Here is a 14,134-nt window from a genome sequence, read left to right on the forward strand (position 1 = left end):
GAGTGGCTCTTTCCAGTGTACTGAAATGCGCGTACGTGGAGCGTGAAAGATAAAATGCTTGCGCGACTGTCTGGCAAAACGAACCTTTGCGAATCCCCACCGACGCAGCACCACAGTTTCTTAGCAAACTAACCTTCTTTTCTGATAAATATTCTTTGCTTTCAAATTTAAATTCAGCTGACGAAAAAACGGTAGCGTACTTGGTATTATGCCCAAATATATGTCCAGATATTTCTCAGGGCTGTTTAAGTAAAGATCTGAGTTTAGAGCTGGTAGTGTTTTCTCCGTCAATGTTAATTTTACTTGCAACCCTCCCACACTTGAACTTTCCCAAGATGACCCCTTCCCAAATGGAAAATAAAAATAAAAGCAAATTAGCCATGGGCAGGCTCATGAGAGTTTTTTTTTTTTTCACCAGCTGGAAATTGCTCTTTTATATTTAATGCGAACAATCCTTCCCTTCCTTCTTTGAAGCTAACCGTTTTTGCAAGGCACCTCTCAGCCCACCCGCCTTAGTAGTCTCAGTCCTTCGTACCGTGACGTAATGAACAGTGAGACATGCGTGACACTTTCTTCAAATTCTTCGAGTTAAAATGGCGGAAGTTGAGTGCGGTGCTTTACCTTCGGGCTATGAATATGACTTTGTTTCAAGCGTGTTCGATGAATATCACTGTCTGATTTGTCATTTACCTTTACGAGAGCCAGTCCTCACCAGATGTGGACACAGATATTGCAAGGAATGTCTCAATGAAGCGATTAGAAGGTAAGACGCATTGCCTGATCAACCCTCGACCCGTACACGATCCTTAGCTGATACATGTGGTTTATTGCTGAGATAAAAATGCTTTTGACGTCCGGAAATATAATTTGAAATGATTTTGAAGAGAGTTCTTCACATTAAGGTTTCAGGTAGGACAATTGTGCTATTTTCTTGTTTCTCAGTTCCATTATCAGTCTACATTTTATGAATACTTTGACTTCTACTTTAAATTTGCTGTCGTGTGCGTAATATTGTTAACGTTGAAAATTCATGAAAAGATCATTTAAAAATTGTCGAGCGATTCTAACATGGCTGTTCTATCTTGCGAGAGATTTAAACGCTTGATTGTTTATCGGATTACAAGTCTGTTGAAGCATGTTTTGAAGACACGAGTCACTCATGCGATCAGCCGATGCAGCCCTTTTAATTTGAAATGCAACATATTTCATTTTTATGTCAGACAACAAGTTCCCGAGTGTCCGGTTGACAGAGAGCGTTTGGATCCAGAGAAGGTAATTTATTTTTCTGTAGCTTTGAGAGCAGGTGTACAAGCAAAACAAGGAATAAATTTGCTCGCTTACCAGCATGATGTCTCCTTCGCAATATTCTTATCACATTCTAGACATTTGTAATAAATAAACCAGCAGGGAGTGACGCGTGCTTTATTTCGATTGACACGCAACTGATTTCAAGTCACGCGAACAAACAAAGTCACGCAATGCAGTTGAATTTAGTATTCAAGTATCGATAGCTGCAATCCATGTTTTATACGGGTCTACGCACTTTTACTGGGAAGTTAATGCAATATCAAATAATTGTCTATCCCGGTAGTTTTTTTTTTTTTCTGTGTTTGCCGCTGCGTGACATTCATAAATGTTGGTCATTGTTTAGAGTCAAAGTATGTCACATAAGTTGGCATCTGAAAGGACAACCATTCTTACATGATGTTAAGAGATAAACGGATTAATTAAATTATATATCGTGTAACTGAAGTAGCATAGGGAGAAATTCAGCCTTAGATAAACTTAACCAGAACAAGCAAGCAGTACATTCAGCTGATGATTTTTGAAATGAAAAAAATCCGAATGTCACTGACAGTTAATTATCTCTTTCAGCTATTTTCATTATATCAAAATATATCCTAACGGTGACATGAAAGAACGCCGACACATAAACAAAAATCGAGTCATAACACTTTGACGGCTGTGGCTATTTAAATGTGCAATAAACACGAATAATCAAAATTCAAACCGAGTTTGACCAGTTGTGTCGGTCTTGAGTAAAGACACGATTCACTAATGTTGTTTTACTTTAGATGTGATTTGCTAAACTGTGTAATGTTTCCTTTTTTATGTTTTTTTTTTTTTCAGGACATATTTCCAGACAAAGCTACAGAAAGAAACATTCTGTCTTGTCACGTGAGGTGTCCGAGTGAAGGATGCGAGTGGACTGGGGAGACCAGAAACATAGGGGTAACGACCACGCATGCGTTCAAACTAGTGCAACTGTGAAGGTTTCGGAAGGTATCTTTAATTCCCACAAGGACGGTGCCTCATCTCCTTTTGCTACTTCGCATACGCTCTGTGCATCACGAGACGGAGAAATAGCAGATAGTTATGGCAATGTTGATGTGGTCGGGTTGAATGTATGAAAGTTTCTGAGGATTTGAGTAATGACTATAACCTATGTACTTAGTGAGAAAGTTAATTGGAAGGAATAAAAACAAGGAAGATACAAGTCTATAAAAGTTTTTATATTGCAAATTTGTCTTGTTTTGTTGCTTAACGAGTTCCAAAGCTCAGCACTAGTATATTCCCGCCGAGGTCCGTTCAAAGATTTTTTCCTTTGCCTCGTGCAGTGGTCTCCCTTTTCCTTACTAGGGCTAACGCTCAGTAGGATTACACTGTTTTCACTTAACACTTTAATATGCACAAAAGAGTTACTTCTCTGATCCACCATCACCAGTATATACTCGTCCTTTTTCGTCAAATCTGTCTTAAGTAAATAGACAGGCAATTTTTCACGGCTTTAAATTAATGACATTTATATGTCCTCGCAGGCTCATTTACAGAACTGCGGTTGTAAAATTATCCTCTGTCCTAATCCCCACTGCAAAACGTTAGTAGAAAGGAGGCTTGTGGAAGATCACGTGATGAACACGTGCCAGTGGAGAGCTGTGCATTGTGGGCACTGCGATGAGCAATACGCCAAATGTGATGAAGAGGTAGGGGAAAAGCACACCGGAATCCATTACTGCGAAAATCTAATCTCGGTTTGACAGATAACAAAATAACAGCAAAAGCTCCAATTCAAGTTAAATATAAACTTATTCTAATAACGAGGTGCAGGTGAACGTGTTTTAAAACTGAATAGAGATGAGGCAGCGATTCACTGTAACTGTAATTAAAAGACTTGTACAAAGAACATCCTAACATCCTTATTACTTTTCAGAATATTTTTCGCTAGCCTGATCCGGTTAATCTTCGAAACATTTCTATACATGAGCAAGCTTGTTTTTCCCAGTAATGCGGCGTGGCTTTTAACACAGGAAGAAGACGAATCAAAGTTCAAGGCTGTAGATTTTGAGCAGATGAAAATGTGACCTCAAAGTCGTTAAGTTCATGTTTTATTGCCAGATTGTGTTTTCCCTGTGGGTGAGACTGACTTTAACTCTAACCTGAATAGTGCAACTAGCCAAATGTATAACACATGCTAACGAACTGTTGATGTTTTGCAAACATTACCTTCTCAGCCGTTTATCGTCGATCCTTTGAAGATCGGAATGAAAGGTGGAATCAATGCAATACGATAGTCGACAGGCCTCAAAGTTTCCTTTTGGTGTCTGTGCCAACTCTGCATGATGCCGGTTTGTGCGCGCTACTATGCGCTTTCCTTACGGGTTCCACAACCCATCAACCCACGCACCACCTTCTACCCTTCACTGGGTTTCTTATCTGAGATTGGTTTATACCTACCACAAAGTACATTTTCGTTAACTGTTACCAACTGTTTTCTTCATAGCAACACTCGTCCGAATGTCGTAGGCTTCCCATTAATTGTGGCAATGGATGTGGTGAAATGATACCTAGAGAGGAGGTGAGCTTTTACAACTCAAAAGGTTAAAATATAACATTCTAGAGAATTACTTATATCGTTTTAGAGCGATTTTCAATTGAGTTTCGAAAGTGATTTCGCGTTTGCTTTGGTTTTGCATTACTACGCTCTGTGATTGGTTAACAAAACTCGCGCCACTTTCCTAACCAATGGGAATGCACACCAAAAGCAATCGTGTTTTGGCCGCATGCGCGTTTTCCCGCGCTTGGCGCCGGTTACATGTATTTGCTTCGAATTCTGATTGGCTCGTTGTGTTGTTTACATCTGTTGCGATTGGCCAGAGTAATAACTTTGGTTTTGGTTTCACGACACTCAATTGGAGACCGCTCTATTATAACGATGTTACTGTCGCGGCATAAACCTCTGATGAAAAAAAATTAAATTGTCATTTTGGGTAAAACAAGGTGGTTAGGGGTTTCTGTTCTTTCCATTCTTGTCCAGTTAATAATAAATCATAATTTTGAACGATCTAATAGCTTACGCATTGCTGCAGCTTAAACGTACTTTAGGAAACTAGTCTTTAAACTGTCAGTATGGCGTTGTACAGTGTACTAGATGAAAGCAACTTTGTTCAGAACTTCCTAAAATAACATCGTGTTTTTCTCTCTTTTTTTAGATGACAGCGCATCAGGATGTCGATTGTAGTCAAACTCTTGTAAGCTGCCAGTATGACTACCTGGGCTGCAACACCAGGGTAATTGTTCTCTAGTCTGATAAAAAAAGCCCTCCTTTCTTCTTCGTTCCCTCCGCGCCCGCATTTCTCGAGGCTCGCCTAAAAATCACGCGTGTGACCAAACTTAGGAGGAGAAAGAGACTGCTCACAGTCTACCCCCCTCCCCGAGGGGATAAGTGTGGTATGTTGTATATTCTCGGAGCTATTGGCTTCCAAAAGCTGTGAATTTAAAACCAATAAGGTCATTTCTCATCAAGAATTAAACGTATCACGCTCAATTTTTCAGGATTTCTAAGTTTGCCGAGCGCTCTCGATTTATGGAGTGCATTTGGTTGTAGCTAAGCCTAGGTAGCTGGCGGTTTTATTCGCGCGGGGTCAAAAATTTTGGCTGCCTCCTCCTCCTCCTCATTCGTCTCGCCACTCGTTGTAGCGTCTCTTCGCCGCCAAAACCTTTGACCCCGCGCGAACAAAACCGCCAGCTACGCAAGCTAGTTGTAGCTAGATTTTTCAGGTTATACCATTTTACATTACTAGGACTAAACGTATGAACAAGGATCCTCCTATTCGGTTGAAAAAGGTCGGTGTCTGTTAATTTCTTTGATGTTTCTTTCAGATTAAAAGATGTGAAATAAAAGATCATTTGGAGGAAAACTTGCGATGTCATTTTGAGCTGACTGTAGACAAACTTAGTGGAGTGCAAGACGAGTGTAAAATCCTAAGGAGAGAATTGGAGCAAGTAAAGCTGGACTACCGTACAGTGGGCTCAAAACTCGCTTCACTGGAGAAGGAAGTCAACGGCATGAAACAAAAACACAAAGACATGGAGACATTCGCTCCTTATATTTGGAAAGTGACAAATTTTTGGGAGCGAGTTAGCAAAGCAAAAACGGACAAAGAGACTCGAGTTGAAAGTGATTCTTTCTACATAGGCCCTCAAGGATATAAGATGAAATTGGCTATGTATCCTAATGGAACAAAAGAGGCTAAAAATGCTCATATATCCCTTTATATTGCCTTGATGAAAGGTAGATATGACGCTATATTGCCTTGGCCCTTCAGATACAAAGTGACACTGACTATTATTGACCAGAACGCTGACTTAATGCGGAGGCACAATTTTGTGAAATCCTTTGTCCCTGAACCTTCGTGGAAGAGCATGCAGCGACCAACAAGCGAGGAAAACGAGAGAAGAGGGTTTGGAAGATTTTTCTCGCATGAAAAACTCAGAGCGGGCTCGTACGTTGTAGATGATACCTTGTTTGTAAAGTTTGAAGTGAGTCCAGCGGACAAACCAGCTTAGTTCTGCAGCTCTTCGGTATTTAGTAAACTTATAGCAACAATCAAAGACTTTCCTTGGATACGAACATGCTAAAAATACTTACTAATTCGTAGTAAGTTTCCGGGGTTTTTTTTTTTTATTTCCGTCAGGTCTACTATTTCGCTCAGTTATGTAAACAGTAGACTTCAGTGAAAACCCAAATCTTCTCGTTCTTTGGGAGAGACAAAACGGCTGGGTACAAGACTAAGTAAAAACTATAGAGCACGATAAAAGAAAATAAAATAAATAAAACTACGTTCGCACGTCCACACGACACGATCCTAATTCTTTGGTTTTGTTCGTTCGTTTCATTTTTGTTCGTATTGCTATAAAGAATCACTGATGGCTATGCTGGTTTTGGGAACGAACAATGGATTGGGAATTTAAGGGAGTGTTCATTATTTATGGGGAGGGGGGGCTGGCAAATGGGGAAACGGAACGTTTGGAACTTTTTGTACCTCCCTTAATGATGAAGGATAACTTTTTTTGCCCCCCCCCCCCCCCCGCAGCTAAAACATGTAAACATTTTTGACTCCCCCCCCCCCCCCCAATGATGCATTTGTTATCAACCCAACATACTCTCATCCTCCATTTAGCGCTTTACTCGCCTGCCTTTTGCTTGCTCCACTAGCAGTAGAAGAAACTATTACGTATGTTAACGTACAGGTTGAAGTGATACAGAGTGTAATCACTAGTCTGGAAAATACCACAAGGCAGCTAAAGAGGGTGTTTGTGCAACTGGCAGACACTCAAAAAAAAGTGGAGTGAGGCCAAGAGAAAGGCAAAACAGAGGAAAGAAGAGAGAAAAAGACTATGCCAAGCTGCATTTGTGGAGTCCTTGACTGGGCAAAGTACAGAAGAAGTTATATTGCCACTGTCAGATGACATGATCTACCTGCAAAACACTGACAGCCTTCACCCAACCGTTGTAATTGGTGCAGCCAGTGAAATCCAAACATATCTAACTAGCAAATCCATTGAATGGAATCCATTTGCTGTGTAAACTATTGGTCTGAGATTATGGTTTGATTTACTGTGGTACAAGTACATTAAATGTCATGCAGTTCTGGAAAATTTTTAAAAAACCCAAAACTAATGATATCAACCTTCAAACTTTTTTGTCCCCCCCCCCCCCCCCTCTTCCCCAGATCCAGAGTAAAACCTTTCTGACCCCCCCTAAATAGGGGAGTAAACTTTGCTTGCCCCCTCCTCCCCATAAATAATGAACACTCCCTAAGGTCAACTCACTCACTGCTTAGAACCATCGTTCATCAAAGATAAATGGAAGTTTCTGACCACAAGCAGTCGCTTTTTATAGAGATAAATGGGTGAGATTGACAGAACTCGCGCGCGCGCGCGCGAAAATCTACTGTTACGTGGAAACTAAAATCCAAGGGAAATCCTTTTCTTGTTGTTGTTTATAAGGTCGTAAGGCTCAGAAATGGGAAAAACAAAATCTGAAACTTGAGGAAATAACCATGAAACTGTAACAGTCATTCAAGAGTTTATTTGCACTAACCGTTTGCCATTTCTCCTGATTACGGTCTCTCATCAAGGAGAATTGGATGCCGTTGTACATGGCACTTACAATCTACTTCTACTGTTATACTGGTTAAAAATATTGTCACCCCGGGCCCGCTATTCGGTTGTGTCACCCATGGCCCAATCGGCTTCTTCCTCATCCTAACAATAAAATAGAACTAACGTGAACGCAATAAATTTGGGCGAAAAAATAGATGAGTTGCATGGACCCCACCGATTCCTGTGCGTGATCCTGTGTTCAAAAGTGCGTGACGATTGGCAATGCCACACGTACACCACTACAATATCGGGATTGCTTACATTGGAAAATGCAAGATGGCGGCGGGCGGTGTTCCTGATCTTGGAGGCTATGAATATGAGTTTGTCGGCGAAATCCCCGATGACTGGGAATGCCTCGTGTGCCAGTTACCGCTTAAAGATCCTGTTCAGATCGAAAAATGCGGCCACAGGCTGTGTGAGATCTGCGTTGGAACAATTTTGAGGTGAGGGTCATTGAATGTTGTGGATTTAAAATCATGTCGTTTAATTTCTTGAACGTGGCTGACTTGGCGATCTAGCGACTTCCTCCCGAATTTTAACAACCACTATCTTCGCAAAATTCCGCATGAATCAGTTCTTAGTGAAACAGAGTACCTTGTACTACTCTCCCACGATAAAGAAGCGACTGCAGTCGTCATGTGTCAAGTGCTCATTTATGTTTCGTTTTATAGTTGCTAAGCTTACAGTTGTGATACTTGTCGGTATGGAATATTTCTGCAACGAGTTCGAACGTACTAGTAACAAACCTTTTAGATTTAGCAAATCTTTAGCTCTTATCCAATTCAATTGGGCGACTTTTTTATTTTTGCCTGACAAGGCCGGTGTGATTTAATTGAATATGTACTTTTGTTGGTATTTGATTTGTAAATCAATTGCTTTTAGATCTTAATCTACAGGGACGGGTTGATCGAAACATAAATAAGTAAATAAGGTTGTTGCAATGAGAGGTGCAGTTTAAAAGATTTCACTTAAAAAAAATTTAACAGGTTAATCTTTTCTTCACTTATCGACATTAAAATTTGCGATTTGCGATACACTACTTGTCGATTTCAGCCCAGTAATTAACACTTGTTGATTTCATATTCACGAACGACAAAACGAGTCAACCGAATCACGCGAGTTTCAGCTTAATAATTACGATAACAATTTTCTAGTAGGTTTTCTACCTGTTATATTCTTTGTACTAATGGCAAAACATTTAGTGGATCAGGGGATTATTAAATAGAGGGTATGGTTTACTACATTGTAACTTACATTGTACATTGTATCATCCGTTTAGATCTCCAAGGCCACAATGTCCTGCAGACAGAGAGCCAATATCAAGAGACAGGGTACAGTATTTTATATTTTGCGTTGAGTTTCTGCATGTTTCAAATGTCTTTTTAAAGTGATTCATCGTATTAACAGCTTGTGAAAAACATTGAATACGGTAATCTATGCGGAAAGGAAAATTATGCCGCAATTTCGTCGACATGTATAAACAGTATGACGTAATAACATAAAAATGTACAACAGGGAAAATTATAATTTTAGATCGAATGTTTGGTCATGGTTTGGCGGTACTTTACTTGATCAGCGCTATGAATTATTGTGGAAGTGTTCTCTGATTTTGAAAACTTAAATCAGATTTGAGCAATTGTGTTTTGAGCTTCAATTAACTCCCAGGTAAAATCAATGGTGCGTCACAACAAATTCATTCTCTGTTGGCAGAAATTATTCCATTTTACGTCATGTTCTCAATATTGAATGACTTAAATTTCTGCAAAGCTGATCGTATTCTGTTGATTCTCGGTTTGGTCTCTATCATGTCGCTGTCGTGTTAAGTTTTCTATGCAGTCTGATCAGCCTTGCAGAAATTTGAATTGAGTCATTTATATTTTTGGTTGATTAGATCTTTCACAGATCCTGCGTATACTTACAGCATTTTCGTTGTGCGGTTCCTTGCAGATTGCTTCACTCTGTTTACAGAGTTTGAAAATTTTTGACAGTCGTGACAAATTTTCCCAAATATCTCTGGTCCCTCACATGATTCTCGGAGTATCAGGCATCAGCTGATTTTGTTGGCAAAACCCACATTATGGTAACCCCCTTATTTTTTTCATGAAAAGTTAAGTTAGATGTCAAAACTTGCGTTCAGTCCACGTGCACGCGCGATGTAAACGCGCGTTCGCGTATTGCCTCTCGCTGTGTACTCGGGCGATATTGCGTTGACTAAGCACTGGTTCTGCAGAGAGGTTAGCTGAAAGTTTGAATACTGAGCAGAAGCTCTCTTCAGCGACCAATTGATGCTCACATATTCACAGTCCCACATAAACTAAAAAGAAAAAGGTTTTTTCTTATCGGACATGAGCCTAGTCAAGACGAGAATGATACCCAGTGGATGACAGCTGAATATAAAGTTGGCCATAACTTTTGCAACCCTCGCGTCAACGTTTGACGACTTCATGTTCGCTGTTGTTGAACTTAGGACGTGTTCTGCTGAAATAAATTGTAACGCAATCATTAGTTACCAGGAACGTGTGACATTTCACATCAACAAATGTAAATTTCAAGAGCGATTTCGATTGTGAAAATCGAAGTGACCAATCTCTTTCTTCTTTTTCTAGATTTTTTCCGATGTTGCATGCCATCGTAAAATACTGGATGCGCAGGTCAAATGTCCCAGTGAAGGTTGTTCCTGGACTGGAGAGCTCAGAGATGTTAAGGTAGCCATATTTTTCGCTGCTACTCATTTTTAGACCTGGACCTTAAATTTATGTACCCATTTTTAGATCATTGGGACCCGCACATGCCTAGATGGGCGCATTCACGGGACTTCTAGTCGAGTCGTTTTTGCTACAGAACCTAGATCGACCCAGACCAGGAGCCCATTTTAACCAGCCCAGACCTAACACTGCGAGTACAAATGAATCACCTGCCATGTTCACTCATCGGAGTGGGCACGGTCTCACTGCTGATCCCCTCGAATCATCTTAGCTGCTTCGCGCGCGGGTCAATACTTATCTAGTTGTTCTGTTACGTTCTCAGAAACACGTGGCTGAATGCTCTTATCAGCCAATACAGTGTGTAAATACCGGATGTGATAAAAAAGTTCTTCGGAAGGACGTCATTGAACACGTGGAGACCACGTGCCTGTGGTCCGTCATCCAATGCGCGTTCTGCGCTCACCGCTTTCCCAGATTGGAGAAAAAGGTCAGTTGCTATTCAATTGCTATTCAATTGCCATTGTTAGATCGTCAGAAGCGTGAAAAGACAATTCATGTATTGTGCTTCTCCCTTTACGTCGTGTAATGTTTGTTTCTCAATAGCTCTAAACATTTACAGGATTATCATTTAATAAACCCCTGTGTTCTCTTCTGCCATTCTAATTATTTTCTCTATAAAGCTAAATCGAACTGTTATATTTTTGTCTCTTAAGCTTACCATATATCTAAAATTAAAAAAATGAGCCTTGAGTTTTTCCTCCAAAAAGACCCGACTGTGACATAGGGCATGAATGATTCTGATTGATTAAAACATGTTCGAGAGGGAGCTGATTGGGAGCACCCCTATAATCTGGGTACTGAAGTGTGACGCCCTCGTCGTGTGATTTTTGGTCTCTTCACAGAAATTCCTTCGTAAGCTACTGTCTCGTTAAATATACTGAGTTTGATTCATTTAATGGGCGGGTTAAGTCAAAACAATTTCTTCTAACCATTTACAAGCTCCCTTCTGTTTTGTTTTTTCGTTTAGTCGCACAATGATACCTGTCCGCGGTTTCCAGTCGAGTGCAGTAATAAATGTGGATTAAAGAATATCCCACGGGAAGAGGTAACGTTCTTCTTTCGTTCGTGTTTTACTCTGCAGGTTGCAAGTTTAAACTGACAGGTCTAATTACAAGTTTCCCTGAAATTCAAATTTCTCCCCACCCCCTACCCTCACTATTCCCTCCCCACCTCCCTAAACGATGATTTGAGGTATCATCTGCAAATTGTTCACAGTCATTTCACAATAGCATTCGACCACCTCTATTATTGCAACAGGAGACCACCATAATGTTCATTGGTGCAAGACTGAATTTTAACTTCATCTTGGAGAAGGACAAATTGTTTACACGCCGAGATTTACAGTAACAACACAACTAATACGTTGCATGGTGCCTTCTACCAATATTACAGGCCAAGGAAGCATGCAGTAATTATACAATTTTTCTCTCCAACAGGTGTCTCATCACAGTGAACAACTTTGTCCTATGACCGTGATAGGCTGCGAATACAGTGGACTGGGCTGTGCCATCAAGGTAACATGTTAGAGAGTGTAGAATTACGTTTACGGTAAGCGGCAGAAATGACCACGTGACCATTTTTATCCTTAATTTGCCGCTCGCTGTTTTCAGTTTCGTGCTGGCATCAATGACCAGAATTATTTGGCACTATTTTCTTAAGCGCGATTCTAAATCTCTCTATTAACTATTAGTATAATTACTCAGGTGATTATTGAGATTCTGTTGATCTGATTGGTCGAGGATTGCGTCATATCCTGCTATAATCACCTCGCGCGAGGTAATTATAGCAGGATATGACGCAATCCTCGACCAATCAGATCAACAGAATCTCTATAATCATCTGAGTAATTATACTAATTAACAATTACTCGCCTCAGGCTCAGTAAATATTGGTGAATATTCCCCGAGACGAATATTCACCAATATTTACTGAGCCTAAGGCGAATAATTGTTAAATATCCATCGCGAAAGAGAAAAACAGATTTCGGAGAAACAAGTTACTCTGGAAATACCATTTCTGAAAGTTACCGGAGCCCGTGACTTTTCTCGGTCATTATAGACGGGAAGGAGCACTACACAGGGTCCCTAAACTAGTCGTAACCGCCTTCCGGAACCGACAGACAGGTCTTCGGTGGCAACAATAACGAGTAACTTTCAAGATGCATTTCCCTTTAGTATTTCTTTGGGCTTCGTTTTATACCTTTTTTGCAAGGGTTAGGCTGAAACAGCACTGTGCTATTCTGAATATCAATTATTTTAAATTATGTCACAGTTTCAGAGACGTGATTCTCAAGCTCATCTTGACGCCATGAAAGACACCCATCTTCACCTAGCCTGCAAGGGACTGATTAATATGTCCAAAACAATCCAGGAACAAGCTGAGAAAATAACTCTCTTGGAAGAAAAGTTACAAAGCTTTCAGTATTCCCCCTTTATATGGAAAATAAAGAATTTTTCGTCCACCATAGCAGCTGCTCAATCATTTGAGCGGAGAGTAATTGTCAGCGGCCCTTTTTATTCTTGTCGCAATGGTTACAAGTTTGAGCTCGAACTCTACCCTGATGGCTACATCACTGACAACAACAAAGAGCGGAAGGGCGACTTTATGTCCATTTATCTAAGGGTGTTGGTTGGAGAATATGACGGACTCCTTATTTGGCCATTTCAAGACTCGGTGGTGTTTACTTTGTTGGATCAAAACGAGTCGGTTGAGAAAAGGAGACATTTGAGGCAACAAGTTCAGCTCACAGATGAAGGATTAGCACGACCAAGTGAATCCGCAGAGCCTGCCTGTGGTGTGTGGGAGTTTGTGTTTCATAAGGATTTGTTTTCTCGCTTTTATATCAAAGACGATACGGTTTTTATCAAGGTAGCGTTTGTGGAGCAAAAGGAAAGAAAGTTTTCGAGAATTTTTCATGGTGACTATGACATATAGAACTTTCTTCTTCCTTTTATTGGAAGAAAACAAAGCTCTTTTTTTTTTTCTTAGTGTTGTAAACGCTTAAAAAGCACGGCTAGGAAAGCGGGTAAAATCCTTTCAATGCCTGCAAATAACCGGTATTACGAGCCACATTGCGCTTGAGTTATCAGTTATTTTCCAAGTACGCCACCAGGGTAATAGAACTTAATTCGTTAATAACGTTTCGACAAGGGTTAAAACTATAATGTGACACGACGGACGCAATGGCGGACAAACAATAATACCTCGACGAGTTATATGCAAAGTAGTCTCAACCGGACTCTACTGCGCATGTCCCCCAGCTGACATAGTCCCTTTAAGCTCAGTTTCGATTTGAGTTTTTATTACACCCATTTTGAAATCACTGGTGATCCTTGCAATCTGATTGGCTCTCAACAGTGCCATTCATTCCCAAATCGAACCATTTTTGCTCTAAGTCGCATCCTTTTTTAAGCCCATCAAAATGTAAATGAAATAACAAAAATAAAATATTAATTTTGACAATAAAATCGTGTGGTCTCACAATAGGTGTAATAAAGTGGTAAGTCAACCACGTGTCGCGCAATTTTGGTCACAAATCATACGTGTGATTTCAAATCGAACTCGCGCTGCGCGCTGGTTCGATTTTGAAACTACGCATATGATTACAGACCAAATTGCACTCCACTCAGTTCAATTAGCATTATAAATATATTTGTTGAATGAATGAACATTTCTTTTTTGAACGAAAATAGCAGGTGTTGAGGTTGAACGAATAGTAGCTGTTGAGTAAAAATAGTGGTTATTGAAGTTGAAGGAATATTCAGCTGTTGAATGAAAATTGCGGGTGTTGAAGTTGAACGAATATTGCCATAGAATGAAATTAGCCAGGGTTGAAATTAAATGAAAATAGACGTTGTTGGATGAAAAGTTAAATTGTTGAAAACAAAAAGACCTTGTTAAAAATAAATTTAAATTGTTGAATA

General features: G+C 40.1%; 2 protein-coding genes across 2 annotated transcripts; both read left to right on the forward strand.

The window, feature by feature from the left end:
- The first annotated feature begins 115 nt into the window (after nt 1-115).
- LOC146487885 (TNF receptor-associated factor 6-like) lies at nt 116-6,139 on the forward strand. Its single transcript, XM_085128341.1, has 7 exons — nt 116-763; nt 1,221-1,272; nt 2,131-2,232; nt 2,820-2,984; nt 3,782-3,856; nt 4,491-4,568; nt 5,161-6,139. The coding sequence occupies exons 1-7, from the start codon at nt 594-596 to the stop codon at nt 5,845-5,847; spliced, it is 1,329 nt and encodes a 442-aa protein (XP_084984467.1). The 5' UTR covers nt 116-593; the 3' UTR covers nt 5,848-6,139.
- Nucleotides 6,140-7,676: 1,537 nt separating this feature from the next.
- Nucleotides 7,677-14,134, forward strand: LOC146487886 (TNF receptor-associated factor 4-like). The gene is made up of 7 exons (XM_085128305.1): nt 7,677-7,889; nt 8,726-8,777; nt 10,053-10,151; nt 10,474-10,638; nt 11,179-11,256; nt 11,648-11,725; nt 12,483-14,134. Exons 1-7 carry the CDS (start codon nt 7,723-7,725, stop codon nt 13,143-13,145), a joined length of 1,302 nt encoding a protein of 433 aa, XP_084984431.1. The 5' UTR covers nt 7,677-7,722; the 3' UTR covers nt 13,146-14,134.

This window comes from Pavona decussata, unplaced genomic scaffold, assembly GCF_977016875.1.
Source record: "Pavona decussata unplaced genomic scaffold, jaPavDecu1.1 SCAFFOLD_13, whole genome shotgun sequence".
Taxonomy (NCBI): Eukaryota; Metazoa; Cnidaria; class Anthozoa; order Scleractinia; family Agariciidae; genus Pavona; species Pavona decussata.